This window comes from Tursiops truncatus, unplaced genomic scaffold (genome assembly GCF_011762595.2).
Source record: "Tursiops truncatus isolate mTurTru1 unplaced genomic scaffold, mTurTru1.mat.Y mat_scaffold_83_arrow_ctg1, whole genome shotgun sequence".
Lineage (NCBI taxonomy): Eukaryota > Metazoa > Chordata > Mammalia > Artiodactyla > Delphinidae > Tursiops > Tursiops truncatus.
In genome coordinates, this window is record NW_022983430.1 from 62,186 (window position 1) to 82,108 (window position 19,923).

At 38.3% G+C, this 19,923-nt stretch overlaps 1 protein-coding gene across 1 annotated transcript in view; it reads right to left on the reverse strand.

The window, feature by feature from the left end:
* Positions 1 to 208: 208 nt before the first annotated feature.
* LOC117310973 (RING finger protein 17-like) overlaps positions 209 to 19,923 on the reverse strand; it is an 85,774-nt gene continuing 66,059 nt past the window's right edge. Inside the window, 11 exon segments of the mRNA XM_033850480.2 lie at positions 209 to 389; positions 895 to 994; positions 2,429 to 2,618; positions 4,479 to 4,614; positions 6,493 to 6,661; positions 7,828 to 7,944; positions 9,737 to 9,793; positions 10,954 to 11,079; positions 13,393 to 13,473; positions 14,453 to 14,605; positions 15,847 to 15,970. Coding sequence (XP_033706371.1) covers positions 896 to 994; positions 2,429 to 2,618; positions 4,479 to 4,614; positions 6,493 to 6,661; positions 7,828 to 7,944; positions 9,737 to 9,793; positions 10,954 to 11,079; positions 13,393 to 13,473; positions 14,453 to 14,605; positions 15,847 to 15,970 — 1,252 coding nt within the window. The 3' untranslated portion in view covers positions 209 to 389; position 895.

The window sequence follows — 19,923 nt, forward strand, 5'->3', positions numbered from 1 at the left end:
AGAATGATAAACACCAAATTCACAGTATTCACCTCCTCTGTAAGAAACAGAATGACTGGGGAAGGGTAGAACAGGGGCCTACAACCATGCTGATGATGTCTTATTTCTTCAGCTGAATGTACATTAGTTATAAAATGAACTAAATATGTTTTTTCTAACGTGCCTGAAATATTTCATTTAAAAATTACAGTAAAATAAAATAAGTAAATACTTGCTTTCAAATATTTATTAACTTTTTTTGAACAATTCCTAACAGTTCAGCATGTAAAGAACAGAAAAAAAAAAGCCCAGCACTATTGCAGAACAAGTCAAGAAAAATAAGCCTGAAACGGTCTACATATAACAGAAAACTTTCTTCTGGGCTGCTATAGATGCTCTGTACTGTAAACCTGAAAAACAAAAGGTGTGTTATTTTAAACCTTAAACCTTTGCTTAAGGTTCAAATACAGTTACTGAATCACGTTACATTTATGTGAACGGATAAAGAGTGAGCTGTTTACCGAAGGACTTTAATAACCTTGTTATCAGGGCATTGACTGTCCAGTAGTGCTGCACGTGTAGCATAGAGTTCTGTGCTTAAATTATTCATAGTGCCCGCTTTCTGCTGCTCTCCTCCTTGCCCCCATAACCATCTGGCACCATGAATGGTCAGGACAGCCGTCCCAAGCGTCTTTATAGCTATGGAACCTCTCTGTTGCTGGTACTCAATAGGTAAGAAGGGCCTATGAAGGAGAGATCTACAAGAGAGACTATGGTCGAACTTTGTTGTCATTCCTTTGACAAGTCAAGGAAAGGCCAAAGGTGCTTTTCAGGGCAATTTAGTATTAATCTCTGCTACATCAGTCACATGCCGTATGCTGACTATAAGGGTGAACAAGAAGTCATGGTACTTACATCACTCATCTTGGTCTGCAAGCCCCATTTCTACTAATGACATATGAACTGGATACCGTTCATCTTCATATAATGTCACTATTTGTTCTGGTACCTGAGCCTAAAATTAAAAAGATACATGTCAAGAAAACACCATCATGTCTTTGCTGCCTGTTCCTCCTACAACTGGCAGGAGGGACAAGGCATTGTCTAAGTTTATTTATAATTTATACGCTGTTACTTTCAAAAGGTATCTTGATGGTTTCTTGCTAGGTCTCACTCTTTCCCTCTTTTACTTTATTTAAAATGTAACTAACTCTCCCCAAGGTTTTCCTAGATTGAGCCAGTGGGCTTTAATACTACCATCTCTGTTAAAATTCATTTACATTCTACACATAAAGCATACCTTACGCATACAGTCAGCAAATTTTGAGTGTTACTCATAGAGGTGAATACACATGTATTTACAAGAACATCTGTTATTTTCACTGGCTTCTTGAGAGAAACCCTGCATAAGCTATTTACACCACTGCACACACGGGAACGTGGTATGTACAGAGGTTTTGAAAAAGCACTTTCTAGTAATAGCACTGCTCCATTAAGAGCTCATTCTTGTCACAGCCAGTATATCAGAAATCCCCCAGATCTCGGGCCCCCAAACCAGGGCGAGCTGGACTGAAACAGCAGTGGTGAGGACTAGGGTGAACCGAAGAGCATGCTCCCACCTAGAGGGACTGCTGTTGCCCCGCTGGTGCTAGCTGTCATTCCAGAAGATTTTGTAGTACTTAGAAATAAGACTTTTGGTATAATTTTCCAGTTTTATAACAGCTGTGCACTAAATCAAACATGGTTACAAGCCAGATATGGCCTTTGAGCCACCCCTTTGTGACTAAGCCTCAAGTAGAAAGCATATTTATACCAAGCATGATCTGAATTTTCTTTTCTGGACCTTCTACTGCATTAAACAATTCAAAGTCAGTTCAGTTATGATTATGAGCACCATTTGAACCTTTCTCTGACTCTGACCAGAATCCCCTTTCTGGTCTTTTCTACTTTTAGGATGCAGCTCAATGTCACTTTCTCCCGGTCGTACTTAACTGAATAAGCACTCGAGTGCCTCCTAAGCAGGGGCTCAAACACCCTACCCTGATCTCTCCAGACAGAATTCATCGCTCTTGCTTCTCTCCCCACACCCACACCCCAAAGATACCTATACCTTTTTTATAGCACTTATTTCATTCTACCTTGTATTAGTGGTTTACATGTTTTCCTCATTATCAGTTCTTTGATTATAGGATACTCATCTTGATCATTTTTCATCTTAGTCATTACATCACTGATATTTTATATCATTGCAGGGCGAATCAAAAGGTTGTAAAATATAAACTAAGACATTTGAACAAGCCTTAAGATTAATCCTATAGTATTTACAACATCAAATGCTTTAAAGCGTTTTTGCATCTAGAGCTGCAGAGATAAAAAGCACTTTAGAAAGTTAACAGGGATCCTTGAAATAGCTTTGAAAGTATTTTGGCTAATTAAGACAGATATTTACCATGGAAGAAGCATAAAGTTGTTTTCCTTGAAGACAGTCTATCATAGCCCACAATGCTTCCATGCTCCACTTGGGACAGTACGGTATTCTTGCCTTTCCTATATCTCTTAAGGGAGGTTTAAACCCTGCCAAGAGCACCTTTATGGCTCGGGCTGGATACTGCATAAGATGAAGAGGAATTTGACGAAGTCTGTCACAAAAGAAATCCTTCAATTAAAATGTTAGGAATGTCACAATTAGAGGAAAAGTTAATGGTGTTGGATTTGGCAGTGTTTCTTGGATATGACACCAAAAGCACAGGCAACAGAAGAAAAAATTTTGATAATATCAAAATTTAAAACTGTGCAAAGGGCACAATCAACAGAGTGAAAAGGCAACGTACAGAATGAGAGAAAATACACATTAAAAAAGACATTTCTCCAAGGAAGAGATATAAATGGCCAACAAGCAAATGAAAAGGTGCTCAACATCACTAATCATCGGAAATGCAAATCAAAGCCACAATGTGATTTCACCTCATACCCATTAGGATGGCTACTATTAAACAAACAAACAAAAACGGAAGATAAGTGTTGGTGAGGATACAGAGAAAAACTGGAACCCTTGGACATTTGGTGGGAATGTAAAGTGCTACTGTGGGGAAGTTTGGTGGTTCCTCCAAACACTAAGAATAAGCATATTATCCAGCAACTCCACTTCTGAGTATATTTAAAGCAGGGTCATGAAGAGATTTTTGTACACCCATGTTCATAGCATCATTCACAATAGCCAAGTATCCACTGATGGGTGCATGGATAAATAAAATGTGTTATATACATATGATGGAATATTATTCAGCCTTAAAAAAGAAGAAAATTCTAACATATGCTATGACATAGTTGAACCTTGACATCATGCTAAGTGAAATAAGCCAGTTACAAAAAGACGTATGAGATACCTACAATCAAAATTCATAGAGATGGGAAAGCGGAACAGTGGTTGACGGGCTGGATGAAGAGGGAATGAGGGATCGTTTAATAGGCACAGGGTTAGTTTCAGTTTTCCAAAATGAAGAGAGTTCTGGAGATTGGTTGCACTAACAATGTAAAGAAAGTTAACACTACTTAACTATACTTCTAAAAATGGTTAAGATGTTAGATTTTATGATATGTGTATTTTACCACTATTAAAAAAGTATCACAAACAACAATAAAAAAAGTTGGAAAATAACAGTGTCGGCAAGGATGTGGACAAAATGGAACTCCTGTGCGTTGCTGGTGGAAATATAAATAGTATAGCTACTATGGAAAAGTTTGGCATTTCCTGAAAAAGTTAAACACAGAATTATCATATGGTCCCGCAATTCCATTTTGAGGTATATAATACCCCAAACAGCTGAAAGCAGGAACTCAAAACGGCTCTTTGTATGTCAGTGTTCATAGCATTATTCACAGACCAAGTGTCCATCAACAGATGAACAGATAAACAAAATGTGGTATATACGTAAAAACGAAATATTATTTAGTCATAAAAGTAATGAAATTCTGACACATGCTTCAATTGGATGAACTGTGAAAACATCATTGTAAGTAAAATAAATCAGACATAAAAGGACAAATACTTATGATTACACTTGATGAAGAACCTAAAATAAGCAAATTCATACAGGGAGTAGAAGAGGGGTTACCGAGAGCTGAGGGAAAAGAAATGGAATGTTATTGAGGGGTACAGTTTCTATTTGGGGTTATGAAAAAGTCCTGAAACTGGACAGTAGCAATGGTCACACAACACTGAATACTTAATGCCAGTTAATTGTATACTTAAAAATGGCTAACGTAAGTTTTTTCTCTAAGAATTTTTTAAAATTTATTTTTCAACATGGTAAATTTGATGTATATTTTACCACAATAAAAAATAATTTTTAGACAGAAAATACTCCCAATATATAAGCAGCTTTAAAATAGATTTTTCTTTTAAAAAAAGAGGCAAAATCTTTTCAATTATTTAAAAAAAAAAGAATAGAAAACTAAGAATCCTAATTCAACTAAGTTTACATTTTTGTTTTTCTAACCTGTTTATTGTCAGCTTTTCAGTTGATCCATAATCAACAAATTGTACCAGGACAGCCAGAGGATTAAATTCTTTAATGGAAACAATCTTTGCTCTGTACCATACGCCATCATCATATTCTGCAAGGCAAGGCATTTCTGAAAAGACAAAAAGGGGAAAATCACATTGCCTTTTTTTTTTTTTTTTGGTGGTACGCGGGCCTCTCACTGTTGTGGCCTCTCCCGTTGCGGAGCACAGGCTCCGGACGCACAGGCTCAGCGGCCATGGCTCACAGACCTAGCCACTCCACGGCATGTGGGATCTTCCCGGACCGGGGCATGAACCCGTGTCCCCTGCATCGGCAGGCGGACTCTCAACCACTGCGCCACCAGGGACGCCCCACATTGCCTTTTATTTTCTTAAAAACGTTTTTTAAAAAAAATACAGCAAAGTACAAAGAAAATTAATCACCAATTACCCATTATTCAGAATTAAACACTCAACAGTTAGCCACATGTTGGCTTATGCTCTTTTTTCTGTTTATACTTTATAAACCTTGTTTGTCTTAATTCCTAAGTTAGGAAAAGGCTGGAAGGAAGACACCTCTCCATTCTCAGAGTCCTAGTTCTTCCACCACCCAAGGCTTAAACCATCCTTCCATTGTTCCCACTTCTTATATGCCCCCGATTTTTTTTCCTTTGGGCAGTTGTCTTCTGCAAATGATAGTAAAATGGTTTCTGTTATTCCTACTTTTAATTTCCTTCTCCTCCAATCCAATTCCATTGCTCTGTAGTTTAAAAAATTTCAATGGCATCTTAACTGTCTGCAGTACCAAGTCCTTAGACTGCAATTTACAGGGTTCTTCACAATATACTCCCAACCCACTTCAACCACATATCCTCAATGTGTTACCTAAATAGATTCCTTATTCAACTCCTTCAATATAGATTCCGTACATATTTAAGAAGCACTTGTCTGTGAATCAACTTGTACATATGCATACTTAATTGAAGAAGCACCACAGAAAAAATGCACACATGTATGTATAGCTCCGTGAATTATCACATTACTCATGGACTGTTGGTGCAGCCTCCCTTGAGAGAAGAGCACAGTGAGGAAGGAATTGTTTCTTCCAGATTATACATTAATTTACAAAAAAAAAAGTGACAGTGAGTTTATTTTTTCACTCATTGAGCAAATACTTAAGAGCACCTATTTGTGCCAGGTGCCCTCCTTAAGTGCTGTGGCACAGAGTCCCTGCTGTGGTGCTGCCTTAAAGGCCGGGAGGGGGGGAGGAGGGGAGGAGGGGGGGGGGTGGGATGCATCAGGGAAGAGCTGCCATTCGGGGATAGCTGAGCAGAGACCCTGCTACACATCCCAGAACTTTCCAGGCAGAGGGAACAGCAAGTGGTGTTCATCAGCCAAACATGGGTCACAAGTGATTAAAATCTCATTAAGTAAAATCAGACAGGACGTCAGACCGATGTTTTCCTTTGCTAAATTATCCTCTGATAGGAACAAAATACCAAGGATGAATACATCCCTATACATCACATACTGATGAAATGTGTAGACACCACTCCTTGTACTCAGGAACCGTCATCACCAGTTAACTAGATGCATTTTCCTCACAGGAGAATGCCATGTATTTAATAAAGATAGGGAAATAGAAAGGGAAAAAGGCAGGGTTTCACCCATGCTGGCAGGACTCAACACGATCTGAGTTCTGCTTACCCACACCACAATTAGCAGCTTAGGTGGCTTGTAATTAAAATAAGTGCCGTTCAGGTCCAAGTAACAACTCACAATCTGAGCTACTGGCGAAATTGCAAGCTCAGAAAAGCCATCTTCATGCAGTCAATGTTACAGTTCGACCTGAGCTTTGAAAAACAAAAGCGCCCCAAGGCAAGAGACCATGCATATCAAGTGAGGGTGATAAAAATACCAGTTAACCTTAGAAACAACCCAGTCTCGTCAGCACTGAAACAAAACAGGGGCTTCATTAGGAATCCCATTTTACTCTGAAAGTTTAGTACCTGTTCTGAAGTCCGTCAGAGGAGGGAATGTCTCCACATCCACATTGAACCTCCCTAGCGCTTCCTCAAGGCTCTCAGGCTCAGGTTCCCAGCTGACTCCACTGTCAACTGTGTCATCATGCTGCTTAACCAGATTACAGTTTTCTACAGAGTCAAGGCAAATATACACCTAAGTGGGGAGAAGGGAAGGGAAAAAGTTCAAATTCTGTAATTTTTAGTATTCATGATGTGGACAGAACGACTGCGCAGCCAGTCCCCAGCAACGGCCTCACAGTCCTCACAGAGTCAAGTCCCCACAGCAAACCAGACTTGCTCTTTGTGACTGTAAAGCACGACAGCGGCGGCGGTATGTGACCACCGAGCCCAGGTTGTCAAAGGCGTGGTCTCTGCCTTGGTGGCGCTCAGCCCACCAGGGGAGCGTGCAGACCCGCGCCAGCAGGCCCAGGAGAGGCCCGCGGGGCCGGGGCCCAGCACTCAGGCTCTGGAAGTGGATCCTGCACACCCCCCAACACACACCCCGACTGCAACCCGAGATCCTGGATTCCCGACTTTCACGTGTGTTGTTTTATGCTGCTCAATTTTGGGGTAATTTATGTGGCGACTAATAACTAATTAAAAATCATAAAAACCAACAATAGTTTGCACTACTATGTTCTCTGATGAAATTATGGAGCAAATTCTTCTTGTCTGTGAAAAGAATGGTTTACTGTGTAAAAATGGCTGAGGGACTGCCTGGCCACTTAATTTGTCATTTCTTTCTCTCATGTTAGCCAAGCATATAATTTGAATTTTCTTTAGTGTACTTACTCATTCAGTCAATATTTACTGAGTGCCTGCTATATCAGGCAGTATTCTAGGTCCTAGGGATACACCTCTGACCAAAACAGACAAAAATCCCTGCCTTCATGGAATTACATTCTAGTGGGAAGAAGCAGACAAAGAAAATAAGGAAGTGGCACAGTGTGTTGTTACAAGGTGATAAGTGGTATGGAAAAACAGCGAATAAAGAGCACCTAAGTTCAATGTAGGAAGAGGACAGGGGAATGAGATGTTTAATAAGATTTCACAGGTGGAAATAAGTTCCAACTTAACAATCTAAATATTTGATTGAAAAAGCTACACAATACTTGGAAAACCCAACAGTGATTAAGGAACACTTGCCTCATTAAGTACAAACAAGTGTCTGAAGAGGACATTATAGGGCAGGCAACCTAGCGGCCACCAGCTGTCAGCTATGAAAATCAGGAAGACGGAAATGTGGAGAATCAACCCTAGAGTTAAAGACCGAGACTGCCTGTCACGTTTTTAACCACCAGCATTACTGGAATCACATACTTCGCTGGGTGAGACAACGTGCTTAACTTGAACAGCGTAGAGCTCTCCAGGGGGCGGAAGAGGTGAAGACAAATATGGCGGTAAAACAGGAGTCTCTGTTTCAGGCAAGAGCAACTCCTAAAACACCAAAAATAAATTCCAATTTCAGAGTGACTATTACAGAAACCCACCACGTTATTAAAGCTTATTACAGTGTCAATTTACTTTCATTTAGCAAAAATCTAGCTGAGACACTGAAAATCACAAAATAATTTTGTTGTAGGACCAAAATGTGATAAATAATCAAAAGATCTTTAGCAATCTTTTGTCCCCTGCCCCAAAAAAAGATTTTGTGTAAAAAAAAACCCCACAGGAATATTTACTTATATATAATATTTACATATAACACATAAAACTCTAGAAGAATGATTAACAAATTGCGGCTGCTTAGTGGGATGGACTGGGGTGTTCAAGATGTAGAATTGGGGCGACTTCTTTCTTTTCACATTTCTGTGATATTTCATTTATTTTTAGAGTATAATAAAAACTAATATATGAAATGACAAAGGAAGATTTAAGTTAAAAATCATGAAAAAAGTGTGCTCTCTCTTAAGCTCTATAAAAGCATGAGGAGTAATTAAAAGTTATATGATTCCAAAGAGGATCAAGGCAGTTAGCAGTTGTTAAAAGAAATATACATATAAAAATATAGGGGATTTTTCTTTTAGTAAGTTAAAAAAAACTTGAATATGGTGATTAATATGGTGATTAATACTAAAACAATCATATTCAAATTTGTAGACTCACTTATTACTATTTAACATTTCCAAACTGGTGGCAAAACAAAACATTTGAACCACTTAGATTTCAGCAAGAAGTGACTACCTACTGTTGAATTTTACTGATTTGTTACAAAACACTTTACAACAAGCATGTCATTTTTATAATTATAGGAATTAAATTCTACTTAAAATTTTAAATGATAAAATTTTACTTATGAAAACACTTCTTTCACCAAAAAGCAAAAGTGACAAAAGAAAAAATAAGATAAAAAGGATAAACTAGACTCCATCAAAATTTAAAACTCTGGTGTTTCAAAGGATACCATCAAGAAAGTGAAAAGACAACCCACAGAATGGGAGAAAATATTTGCAAATCATATCTGATAAGGGACTTGTATCTTCACACCTATCCTAAGATGGCTAGGAAAAAAGTCAGATAAGTCTTGGTGAGGATATGGAAAAAGTGGAACCCTTGTACAATCCTAGTACCAAAGTAAAATGATGCCGCTGGTTTGGAAAACAGTTTCACAGTTCCTTAAAATGGTAAACATCGTCACCATATGACTTAGTAATGCCACTCCTAGGTCCATACTCAAGAGAACTGAAAACAGACATCCACTTAAAAATTTGTACACAAACGTTCATAGTTGCTTTAATTCACTATCTGTAAAGGTAAAAACAACGCAAGTATCCATCAACAGATGAATGGATAAACAAAATGTGGTGTATCTGTATAATGGAATATTATTCAGCAATAAAAAGGACACATACTACAACATGATTCAACCCTGCAAACATTATGCTGAATGAAAGAAGCCAGTAACAAAGGGCTGTGATTCCCTTTATATGAAAGGTCCAGAATAGACAAACCCACAGAAAGTTTCCAGGAAACTGGGGGAGGGGAAATGGAAAGTGACCGCTGCTGGTATGGAGCTTCTTTCTGAGACGGAATGTTGTGGAATCAGATCGTTGTGATGATTGCACAACTCCATGAATATATTAAAAACCACTGACCTGTACACTTTAAACAGTTGAACTTTATGGTATGTAAATTAATAAAGCTGTTATGCTTACCTACCTGATCTTGTATCAGATTATTTGTACTGATGAAGTGTCCAAATTTTCAAAATATTTGGATTGAAACTTACCTCAAACCTTATTTCCCATCTCTCTTCCTCACACTTTGTATTGTAATCTGTTGGTTTCTGAAATAATATAGTATTATTAATGAATAAAACTATCTTTAACTATGTAATATTGTTTTAAGGCACTTTCATATTTCATCCCACAAAAACTGCGTGCATGACCTTGTTGGCATTCATTTCAGCTTAACTATGGGAAAATTTAGTGTTCTGAGTGATCTTAATATTGCAACAAGAATCCTCAAAATTATGCTAAAAGCATGTCAACTGTCATTAGTTTATAATAAGAGTGGGAGCTCTTACCTTTCCTTTTAAATGTTCACACTGAAGAGTACACCTGGCAGAGAGACTAAGTAATCTTTATAAAACCGGTTTAACAGATGAAACACCCTTTACACAAACACGTGGGGGCACGCATGCGCGCGCGCACGCACACACACACACACACACACACACCCTCTATGCTCAAAAGAAACAACTGGCTGTGAGCATTGCATGTACAAAGTTATGTCATAGTTTCCTATTTGAGAGAAGAAAGTAGTTTCCTATATTGAACTGAACATCCACTGTTTGGTTGTGTACTATCACTAAAATGAATTTCAGAAACCTAACAAGTGAACTGCAAGTCTAAAAATATCTTGCTATATAAAATGTTCACATTCTTATTTATGAGTACCCTGTTTCTATAAAGTATTTGTGGCAGCCTGCAATGTGAAATCGTATCTGTAACAGACTAATTATGTTTTCTAAAATATTAAAAACAGAAGCACCAGGCAACTGGGAACGGGCTATTTACTGAAGCTAAGCTTAAAATCTGGCTCTGAGTTCCCTGTAAGAAAGCAAACTGGGGGAAATGTTATAATACTGAATATAAGGCAAAACCATTTTATCTTGGGAGAGAGTCATTTCTGGCAGTGAATTCCATTATGATTTTATAATTTACATCTATATTCAAACAACGTTAGAGAACATATGAGCTTCTCATTAGGTTTGAAGATATAGAAAACTAAGTGACTGTTAATGCAACTGAAGTCTTTTTTAGGACTTTATAAAGCATGATATAGGGTATTGCTTTCTCAAGGAATTTACAAATCCTCTAGACCCTCTTAACATATCAGGCATGTAGAACTATATGGAAGGCTTGAGGCAAAAGACAAAATATGACATTTTAACCAGTTTCTTTTTCTATAGTTTAGAATTTTATAGAAAAATAGTTCACTTACTTCCTTCAGTATTTCCTCAGAATGTTCAAAAGTACAACACTTATGGTGTGCCATAAAATAAGAAAGTGACATTCCATCAAAATAGAGATGAATAGATAATTTCTCCCATGGATTTTCTGGTAATTCCTATTTAAGTTCAATAAAGGAGATTATTACTATAAAAATAAAGTCTGCTTGAAGATTAAAATTTTACAGTTAGCAAAAATGAAATTAGATTTCTGACAATCACAGTATTACTAGTTTGACTAGTGACTCGTTTTGTAAAATTTTCTTCCTGGTATTTTGGCAGATAACAAGGCAATAATGCTACTACTACTCTGGTTTTTATAAAATATATTTACATGTCCATAAGGTAGAGTTTTCTAGTTATGTAAAGAAAACAATTTGCTATACATCATCTTTAGATAATACTAATAATTTATACTAAGTAGAAGGAGAAAGAAAAAGTTATGCTCAGGGGTAAAGAAATGAAGTTTAGTTAAAAATCCAAAAATGGCAGGAATCAGAAGAAATTAACAACAGTCTAGGAGTCATATAGTGGCTTTCAAACCCGTGGGTCCATTTTCAAACATTAGGTACCAAAATGCACATGACTGATAAGCTGATCGTTCCTCACTGTTTCCACTCGGTACCACCTTAGTCCTAACTCAGAGTTAAGTGTAATCGCCTTCCAGCTGATCTCCTGCTTCTACCTTTTTCTACCGTCCAGTTTTCACCAGTGCAAAGTGAAAACAGTAGATTGTGAGGTCAGATCACATCCACCTCCGCGCAGCGACAACTGCACCTCTCACAGGTGGCCTCCCACCTCCGTCCGTCCGTCTGCTCCTTGGACACTCCAGGCGTCTCCTGCCCTGCGGCTCTCTGCACTGATCTGGTAACGGCGTGGTGTGTCCTCTCACCACTCGGAAGTCTCAATCAAATTTTATTTTTTAAGGGATGTCTTCTCTGACCACTGTATTTAAAATGTTATCTCCTCCCCCACCCACCTCTCCTTATCAGCCTTTCCGAATTCATTTTTCTAGCCAGCACTACTATTTAACATATCATATATATATATATATTTTTTTCATTTTACTTCCCATCACTAAAATGGAAGCTCAACGGAGGCAGGAGCTTCTATTTGGCTCTTGCTGCGCCTGCAGGCCCAGGACAGAGCCCAGCAGGTAAGAGGCACTGGGTCCGTGCCATGAGCACGTAAGGTAGGAGGAACACTTCTGGGGAAGGTCTGCTACGGCAGCAGGGCTGCAAGGGCAGGCACAGGCATGGTTTCTGAGAAATCCAGTACCTTGGTATACGCCACGCTGTTTTCCTAGGCTAATAAGCTAAGCAGTAAAGAAAGCCACCTGGATAACCTGAACAGTTCCCATCTCTGCAGGACTTCCGTGACTGTCCACAGAGGCTGTGAATAACCAGAGGCGGAGAGGCTTCTCCACTTTCTTATTTAAGTGCGTCTGTGGCTCTTTTTAGGTCTTTATTAGCCTGCCATCACACCTTTCATACAGAAACACTTCCTTAAAGTTTTTCTATCTTTCTGCCCGAACCCTCCAACACAGCTCCAGGAGAATCTTCTCACTGCCTCACTGCTCAAGAACCCCCAGCGGGGCCTCCTGCCTGACGTCTACTTCTCTTAAACCCTATTCGCACTGCTGCTCCTCCCAAAACTTCTACTGTTCTAGCAGATGCATTTCCCATTTCTGTCTCCGCACCTACCTGGTCAGGAGCACTTCATCAACTCCCATTTCTACATTCCTATTACACTCACTCTTTTTACCAGCTGCCTGGCTCTCAGCAAGTTGTGGTGTAAAGTCTTTAGGGTTTTGTCTTGTGTCTCACTGTTTCACTAACTAGACAGGGCCCTTGAGGACGGGAATTACCTGCACCTAACACAGTGCTACACACACAGCACCATCCTGAAAACTACCATGTGCTTATAAACATCTCTACTTCCTTAGTACTCTCCTTGTGTCAAAATAAGTTGTTAATAAGGAATCTTCCAAGTTACTTGCTTATGGAAGTTCTCAGGAACTTGCTCAAAATTAGGTTTATTTAAAATGAGCCTAGGAAGCAAAGTGGTAACTTCTTTTATGTTAACGAGTAACTGATAATCACACAGGAACATAGTTCTTCATAAAAAAATCCCTCAAATTATATTACCTGTAACACTTTATGGCTAATTAACTAAATCAATGATATATGCTTTATTTAAAATTTTTTTTTGAAGTTGGTTGTTTTAAGATTTTTTGATGTGAACCATTTTTAAAGTCTTTATTGAATTTGTTACAATATTGCTTCTGTTTTTTGGTCCCTTGGCCGAGAGGCATGTGGGATCCTAGCTCCCCGACCAGGGATCAAACCCACAGCCCCTGCATCGGAAGGCAAAGTCTTAACGACTGGACTCCCAGGGAAGTCCCAATGATATATGCTTTAAATACAAATTACCATAATGTGAACTTCCACCTCTCTCTTTGAAAGCAGTTCCTGAAGGAGTTCTACTGCATCTGGTTGCCAGACATTCCCGACCTATTTGGGATTAATAAACTCAGATTCTTTCACAAAATAAAAGCAGGAAGTAAATGAAGATACACAAAAGTAGCCATAAACAGATAACACTAGAGAGAAGGACAAAATATATAGGCAGTTTTCAGAGAATATCATGGGTATATGATAAAAATGATCTTAAGAAACTAATAATTTGTCTCAGCTTCTCCCCATGTTACTCTCTTAAAGCATTTTATGCTTTAAAAAGATAAACCTGCACTAAAAACAAAGCATCATAAAACTTTTAAAAGAGGCCAATATGCCAAAGCAGTGCTTGTATACTGACTACAATGTGTATTTATTAAGGAGCAGTGACTATTACGTCTTATGTGTTAAGAGGTTCACTTGGCCAGGAAATTGGAGCCTCCTGCCAAAAGCCCACGAGGAGGCCCAGCTTCCTGCCAGCGCCCTGTACGTGAGCATCTGGAAGCAGGTTCTTCAGCCCAGTCAGTCCTTTGGGTTATTGCATTTCTGGTGCACATCTTGGCTGCAGAGTCATCAGGGACCCTGAGCCAAAACACCCAGCTAAGCTGTTCCCAATGCCTGAGCCACAGAAACTGTATGAAATTTTTAAAAAGCTTATTGTCGATTTAGACCACTAAATTTTAAGCTTAATTTGTTATATAGCAAGAGATAATTAATATACCATTCCCTTCTCTGATCCAGCTTCAAATTTCTTGAAATTTTATTTGAACCGTAACTAAAAATTAACAATTCCAAACAAAATTCCCATCTATGAAGACATTATCTCTCTTAATTTATTCAGATATTTTTATATCCTTCAGTATAATTCTGTCATTTTCTTCCTAAAGGCCCTTTAGCTATCTTTGTAAGCTTATTTCTAAATATTATTTTTGTTGCACTGAAAGGGATTTCATCTTACATTCTAATTTCTAGAAAACTATTGTTAATAAAGACAGTATTTTAAAATTAATCATCCTATAAATCCCTGTTTACTCACAGGTATGGTATTATAGAGCTGACAAGGAATACAAAGTTGGGGTGTATCAGGATATAGCAAAATAGGGTAAAGATGACACTGTGGAATCTTCTCAGTGAATCCGTGATCTAAGTATTGTACCTGAAACAGGACAAAGTTCATAATTAAAACATACTACTAAAAACTAGGGGACAGAAAGGACTCCCTGGTATTAAAGAGAATAAAAAAGAAAAGACATTCTAGAAGGAGATATAAATCTGGATTTAAAAAATCTCTAGAAAAAAAGTAACACTGTATTTCCTCATCCCATAGTGTATCAAACCTCACTGTCAAAGGTTTTCTTACAAATGAACAAAAGCTTTTTCTTTTCTTGAGAATAACCAATTTTTTGGAGGAGGTTTAAAATTTTCTTTTGTTTTTCCAAGTATTTTAGAAGTCCTGATTTCCATTTAATAAAAGAACATTTCTCAGTATTCCTCAGTTTCACAGTTTGGGAAACACTGCATGTAATGTTTCCTTCCTGGAGAATCACACTGCATAATAAAGGTTCTGAGAAGTCCTATGAGAAAGAAACTTGTTTTTAAGTCATCCAATGTTCCTCAAATTTTGTAAAATAACTTTCTAAAGACTTCATTTTTTAAAGAACTTTGGGTTCACAGCAAAATTTAGAGAAAGGTACAGAGATTTCCCTCACACCCCAGCCTCCCTCACTGTAACATCCTGCACCACAGTGGTAATTTGTTATAATCATGAACCTACATGGATACGTCAAAATCAAGGTCCATATAGATTACGTTAGGGTTCACTTGGTGATGTACACCCTGTGGGACTGACAAATGTATAAAGATGCTCTGTGAAAACAAAGGGTGTTTTCATTGCCCTAAAAATCCTCTGTCCTCCCTCCCCGCAACCCCTGGCAAACATCTTTTTACTATCTCCATATTTTGCATTTTCTAGAAGGTCATATAGTTGGAGTCATACAGTATATGTAGCCTTTTCAGACTTGCTTTCACTTAGTGATATACATTTAAGGTTCGTCCATGGCTTTTCATGGCTTGATAGCTCATTTCTTTTTAGCACTGAATAATATTGCATTGTATGAATGCACTACAAGCTTATTTATCCGTTCACCTACTGAGGGACATCTTGGGTGCCTCCAAGTTTGGCAATTATGAATAAAGCTCTTATAAACAGGTTTTTGTGTGGACATGTTTTCAACTCCTTTGGGTAAATACTGTAAAAATTTAATAAACAGAAACCTCACTTAAACAGAGTTGGGAGATCAGAAAGGGGGAGCTCCATGTCCTTTGATGATAGCAGAGCCCAACAGGAGGAATACAGACTCTTCTTCTTTCCTGGGAAGGACTCAGCCAATGAAAAGCCACGGACGCTTTGTTTACTAGAGCCATACCCACTTCCTTTTTTTCTCTATAAACGTGTTCTCCTTTCCTTGCTTTGCAGGAACTTGCACGTTCCTGCAGACCCTGAATTGTAATTCTCTGCTGATCCTGAATAAACCCAACTTTGCTGGAGAAGTATCTGGCAGTCTGTTTATTTCAGGTCAACAATACCAAGGAGTGCGACTGCTGGATCATATGTTAAGAGTAGATTTAGTTGTTGAGAAACCACCGAACTGTCTGCCAAAGTGGATGTACCACTGTGCACTCCCACCAGCAGTGGAGGGTTTCAGTTGCTCCATATCCTCACCAGCATTTGGTGTCGTCAGTGTTCCAAATTTTGGCCATTCTAGTATATGTGTAGTGCTATCTTGTATTAACTTGCATTTCCCCTGGTGACATATGATGTGGAACTTCTTTTCATATCCTTATTTGCCATCTGTATGTCTCCTTTGGTGAGGTATCTGTTAAGGTCTGTGGTCCATTTTTTAAATTGGCTTGTTTTCTTACTGTTTAAATTTTAAGAGTTCTTTGTATATTTTGGATAACAGTCCTTTATCAGATGTGTATTTTGCAAGTATTTTCTCCCAGTGTTTAGCTTGTTTTCTCATTATCCTGACATTGTCTTTTGCAGAGGAGAAGTTTTTAATTTAATGAGGTCCAGCTTGTACCTTATTCTTTCATGGGTCATGTCTTTGGTGCTGTATCTAAAAAGTCATTGCCATATTAAAGGTCATCTATGTTTCTATGTTGTCTTTCTAGGAGTCTTACAGTTTTATGTTTTACATTTAGGTCTGTAGTCCATTTCGAGATGATTTTTATGGAAGGTGTGAAATCTGTGTCTAGATTTTTTTGCATGTGGATGTTCCATTGTTCCAGCACCATTTGCTGAGGAGACTATCTTTGCTCAGTTGCATTGCCACTGCTCCTTTGTCAAAGATCATTGACTATATTTATGTGGGTTTATTTCTGTGTTCTCTAGTCTATTCCATTGATCTATTTGTATTTTGCTTTGCCAATACCACACTGTCTCGGTTAACTTTATACTAAGTCTTGAAGCCTAGCGTTGTCAGTCCTTTAACTTTGTTCTTCTCCTTCAATATTGTGTTGTCTATTCTGACTCTTTTGTCTCTCCATATAAACTTAAGAATAAAGTTTGCTGATATCCACAAATAACTTGCTGGAATTTTGACTAGGATTGCACTGAATCCATAAATACAGTTGAAAAGACCTGACATCTTGACATCGAGTCTTCCTATCCAAGAACAGAGTGTTGCTCCATTAACTTTGTTCTTTGATTTTGTTCATCAGAGTTCTGCAGTTTTCCTCTTATATATCTTTGTATATATTTTGTTAGATTTACACCTAAGTATTTTGTTTTGGGGGTGCTAACGTAAAATGGTATTGTTTTTGTTTCCAATTCCATCTGTTCACTGCTAGTATATGAGAAAGAAATTGAGTTATGTATATTAACCTTATATTCTGCAATCTTCCTGTAATTGCTTACTAGTTCCAAGAGCTTTTTGATGAGTCTCTTTTTTTTTTTTTTTTTTTTTTTTGCGGTACATGGTCTAGTCCATCTAGGTTATCCAATGTGTGGGTATACTTGTTCACAGTATTCCTTTATCTTTCAGTGTTCATTAAATCTGTATTGATATCCCTTTTATTTCTGTATTAGTAATTTGTGTCGTTTTTCTTTTTTTTTTCTTGGCTAGCCAGGCCAGAGGGTTATCGATTTTATCAAACTTTTCAACGAACCAACTTTAAATCTCATTAATTTTTTCCCTTGAATTCCTGTTTTCAGGGATTCACAGATTTCAGCTCTACCTGGTCAGGAGCTCTTACTATTTCTCTTCTTCTGCTTACTTTGGCTTTTTTTTTCTTTTTCTAATTTTCTAAGGTAGAAACATAGATAACTGATTTTAGACTTTCCTTCTTTTATTATATGTGTGTGTGTGTGTGTGTGTGTGCGTGTGTGTGTGTGTGCATTCAATGCAATGAATTTTCCCCTCAGAACTGCTTTAGCTGCATCTCATAAATTTTGTAAGTTATTTTCATTTAGTTCAAAATATTTTAATATTTCTCTTGAGATTTCTTCTTTGACCCATGAGTTATTTAGAAGTTTGCTGTTAAATCTCCATGCATTTTGGGATTTTCCAGTTGTCTTTCTCTTACTGATTTCTAGTTTAACTCTATTGTGGTCTGACAGCAAACACTGATTCCTATTCTTTTAAATTTAAGGTGTGTTTTACAGCCCAGAATGTGGTCTATCTTGGTGAATATTCCATGTGAGCTTAACAATGTGTATTGCTGTTGTTGGAGGAATAATTCTATAGATGCTAATTATATGCAGTTGATGATGTTGTTGCTGAATTCAGTTATGTCCTTACTGATTTTCTGCCAGTTGGATCTGTCCATTTCTGATTTTGGGGGGGGGGTGTGGAAGTCTCCAACTATGATAGTGGATACACCTATTTCTCCTTGCAGTTCTACTAGTTTTTGCCTCACGTAGTTTGACTCTCTGTTCTTAGGGCCATGTTAAGAATTATTAAGACATTCAGAATTTTATGTCTTCTTGGAAAACTGACCCTTTTCATTATGTAATGCCCTTTTTCCTTGATAACCTTCCTTGCTTTGAATCTGTTCTGAAATCATTATAGCTACTCTTTTTTTTTTTTTTTTGTGGTACACGGGCCTCTCACTGTTGTGGCCTCTCCCGTTGCGGAGCACAGGCTCCGGACGCGCAGGCTCAGCGGCCATGGCTCACGGACCCAGCCGCTCCGCAGCATGTGGGATCCTCCCGGACCGGGGCACGAACCCGTGTCCCCTGCATCGGCAGGCGGACTCTCAACCACTGCGCCACCAGGGAAGCCCTATAATCTATTTTGAGTTAATTTGTGTGTACTGTTTAAGACAGTGGTCTAGTTTCATTCTTTTGCATGTGGCTGTCCAGTTTTCCCAACACCATTTATTGAAGAGACTGTCCTATCCCCATTGTATATTCTTGGCTTTGTCATAAATTAATTGTTCACATGTGCGTAGGTTTATTTCTAGGCTGTCTATTCTATTCCACTGATCTATGCATCTTTTTTTTATGCCAATATCATACTGTTTTGTAGTTTTTTCTTGATAGCCAGATATGTACTGTGTAAAAGGAACTGCTATAAATGGGCCTTCAGTAATGTGGTAGGAAGGTGTGGCGGGAGGGGAAATGTTCTATAGTCTTATGATTACGTCTCAGTCTTTCACTGAGACTATGCTTTCAGACTGTGAACTCACAAGTGTTTCTCAGTTTTTTGCTCTACTCCCTAAAGTGGGAAAGGATTATATAGTGAGCTGGAGTTGGGTCTTTTTCCCATGTGGAAAGCTAGAGTTAACTGGAATTGGGTAATTTCCTTTCCCCCAGGTTGATTAGGCTCTGGTAATACCCCAGATGCTTAGGCCCTGCTTAACTACTGTCTCCTGAGTGCAGGCCTTATTAAGAAAAACAGAATGCTCTAGCATATTTCAAAATGGTTCCTTTTCTCCTTCCTCTGCTGGAAGCATCTCTGATATTTATGTGAGAAGAAGCTCTTGGAGATAAATCTCACAGAACCGTGTGGAACCTTCTGATGACTGGGTTCCCTGGAGTTTTTGCCTCTCAGAGTTGTCCACACTAAATTCCAGCAATTCTTGGGAATTCCCTGGCAGTCCAATGGTTAAGACTCTAGGCTCTCACTGCCGAGGGCCCGGGTTCAACCCAGTTGGGGAACTAAGATCCCATAAGCCATGTGGTGCAGCAAAAAAAAAAAAAAAAAAATTCCAGCAATTCTTCCATTAGAGTTCTGGTCGTCAGTCTCTGCTCCCATAAGCTGTGACTCCCTATATTCACCTGACTCTCTAACTGTTGGGGCAGTGGTTTGCCCTTTGTACTCCCTCTCTTACAGATACAAGAAGAGTTACAGATTTTTCAGTTTGTTCAGCTTTTTACTTGCTGTTAGGATGGTGTGGCAACTTCAAAGCTTCTTAAATGTGGAACCAGAAACTAGAAGTCCTCAACAGTCCATTTTTAAAAATGCTTTATTTAATTTTGATTATTCAGTTTCTAAATGGTTT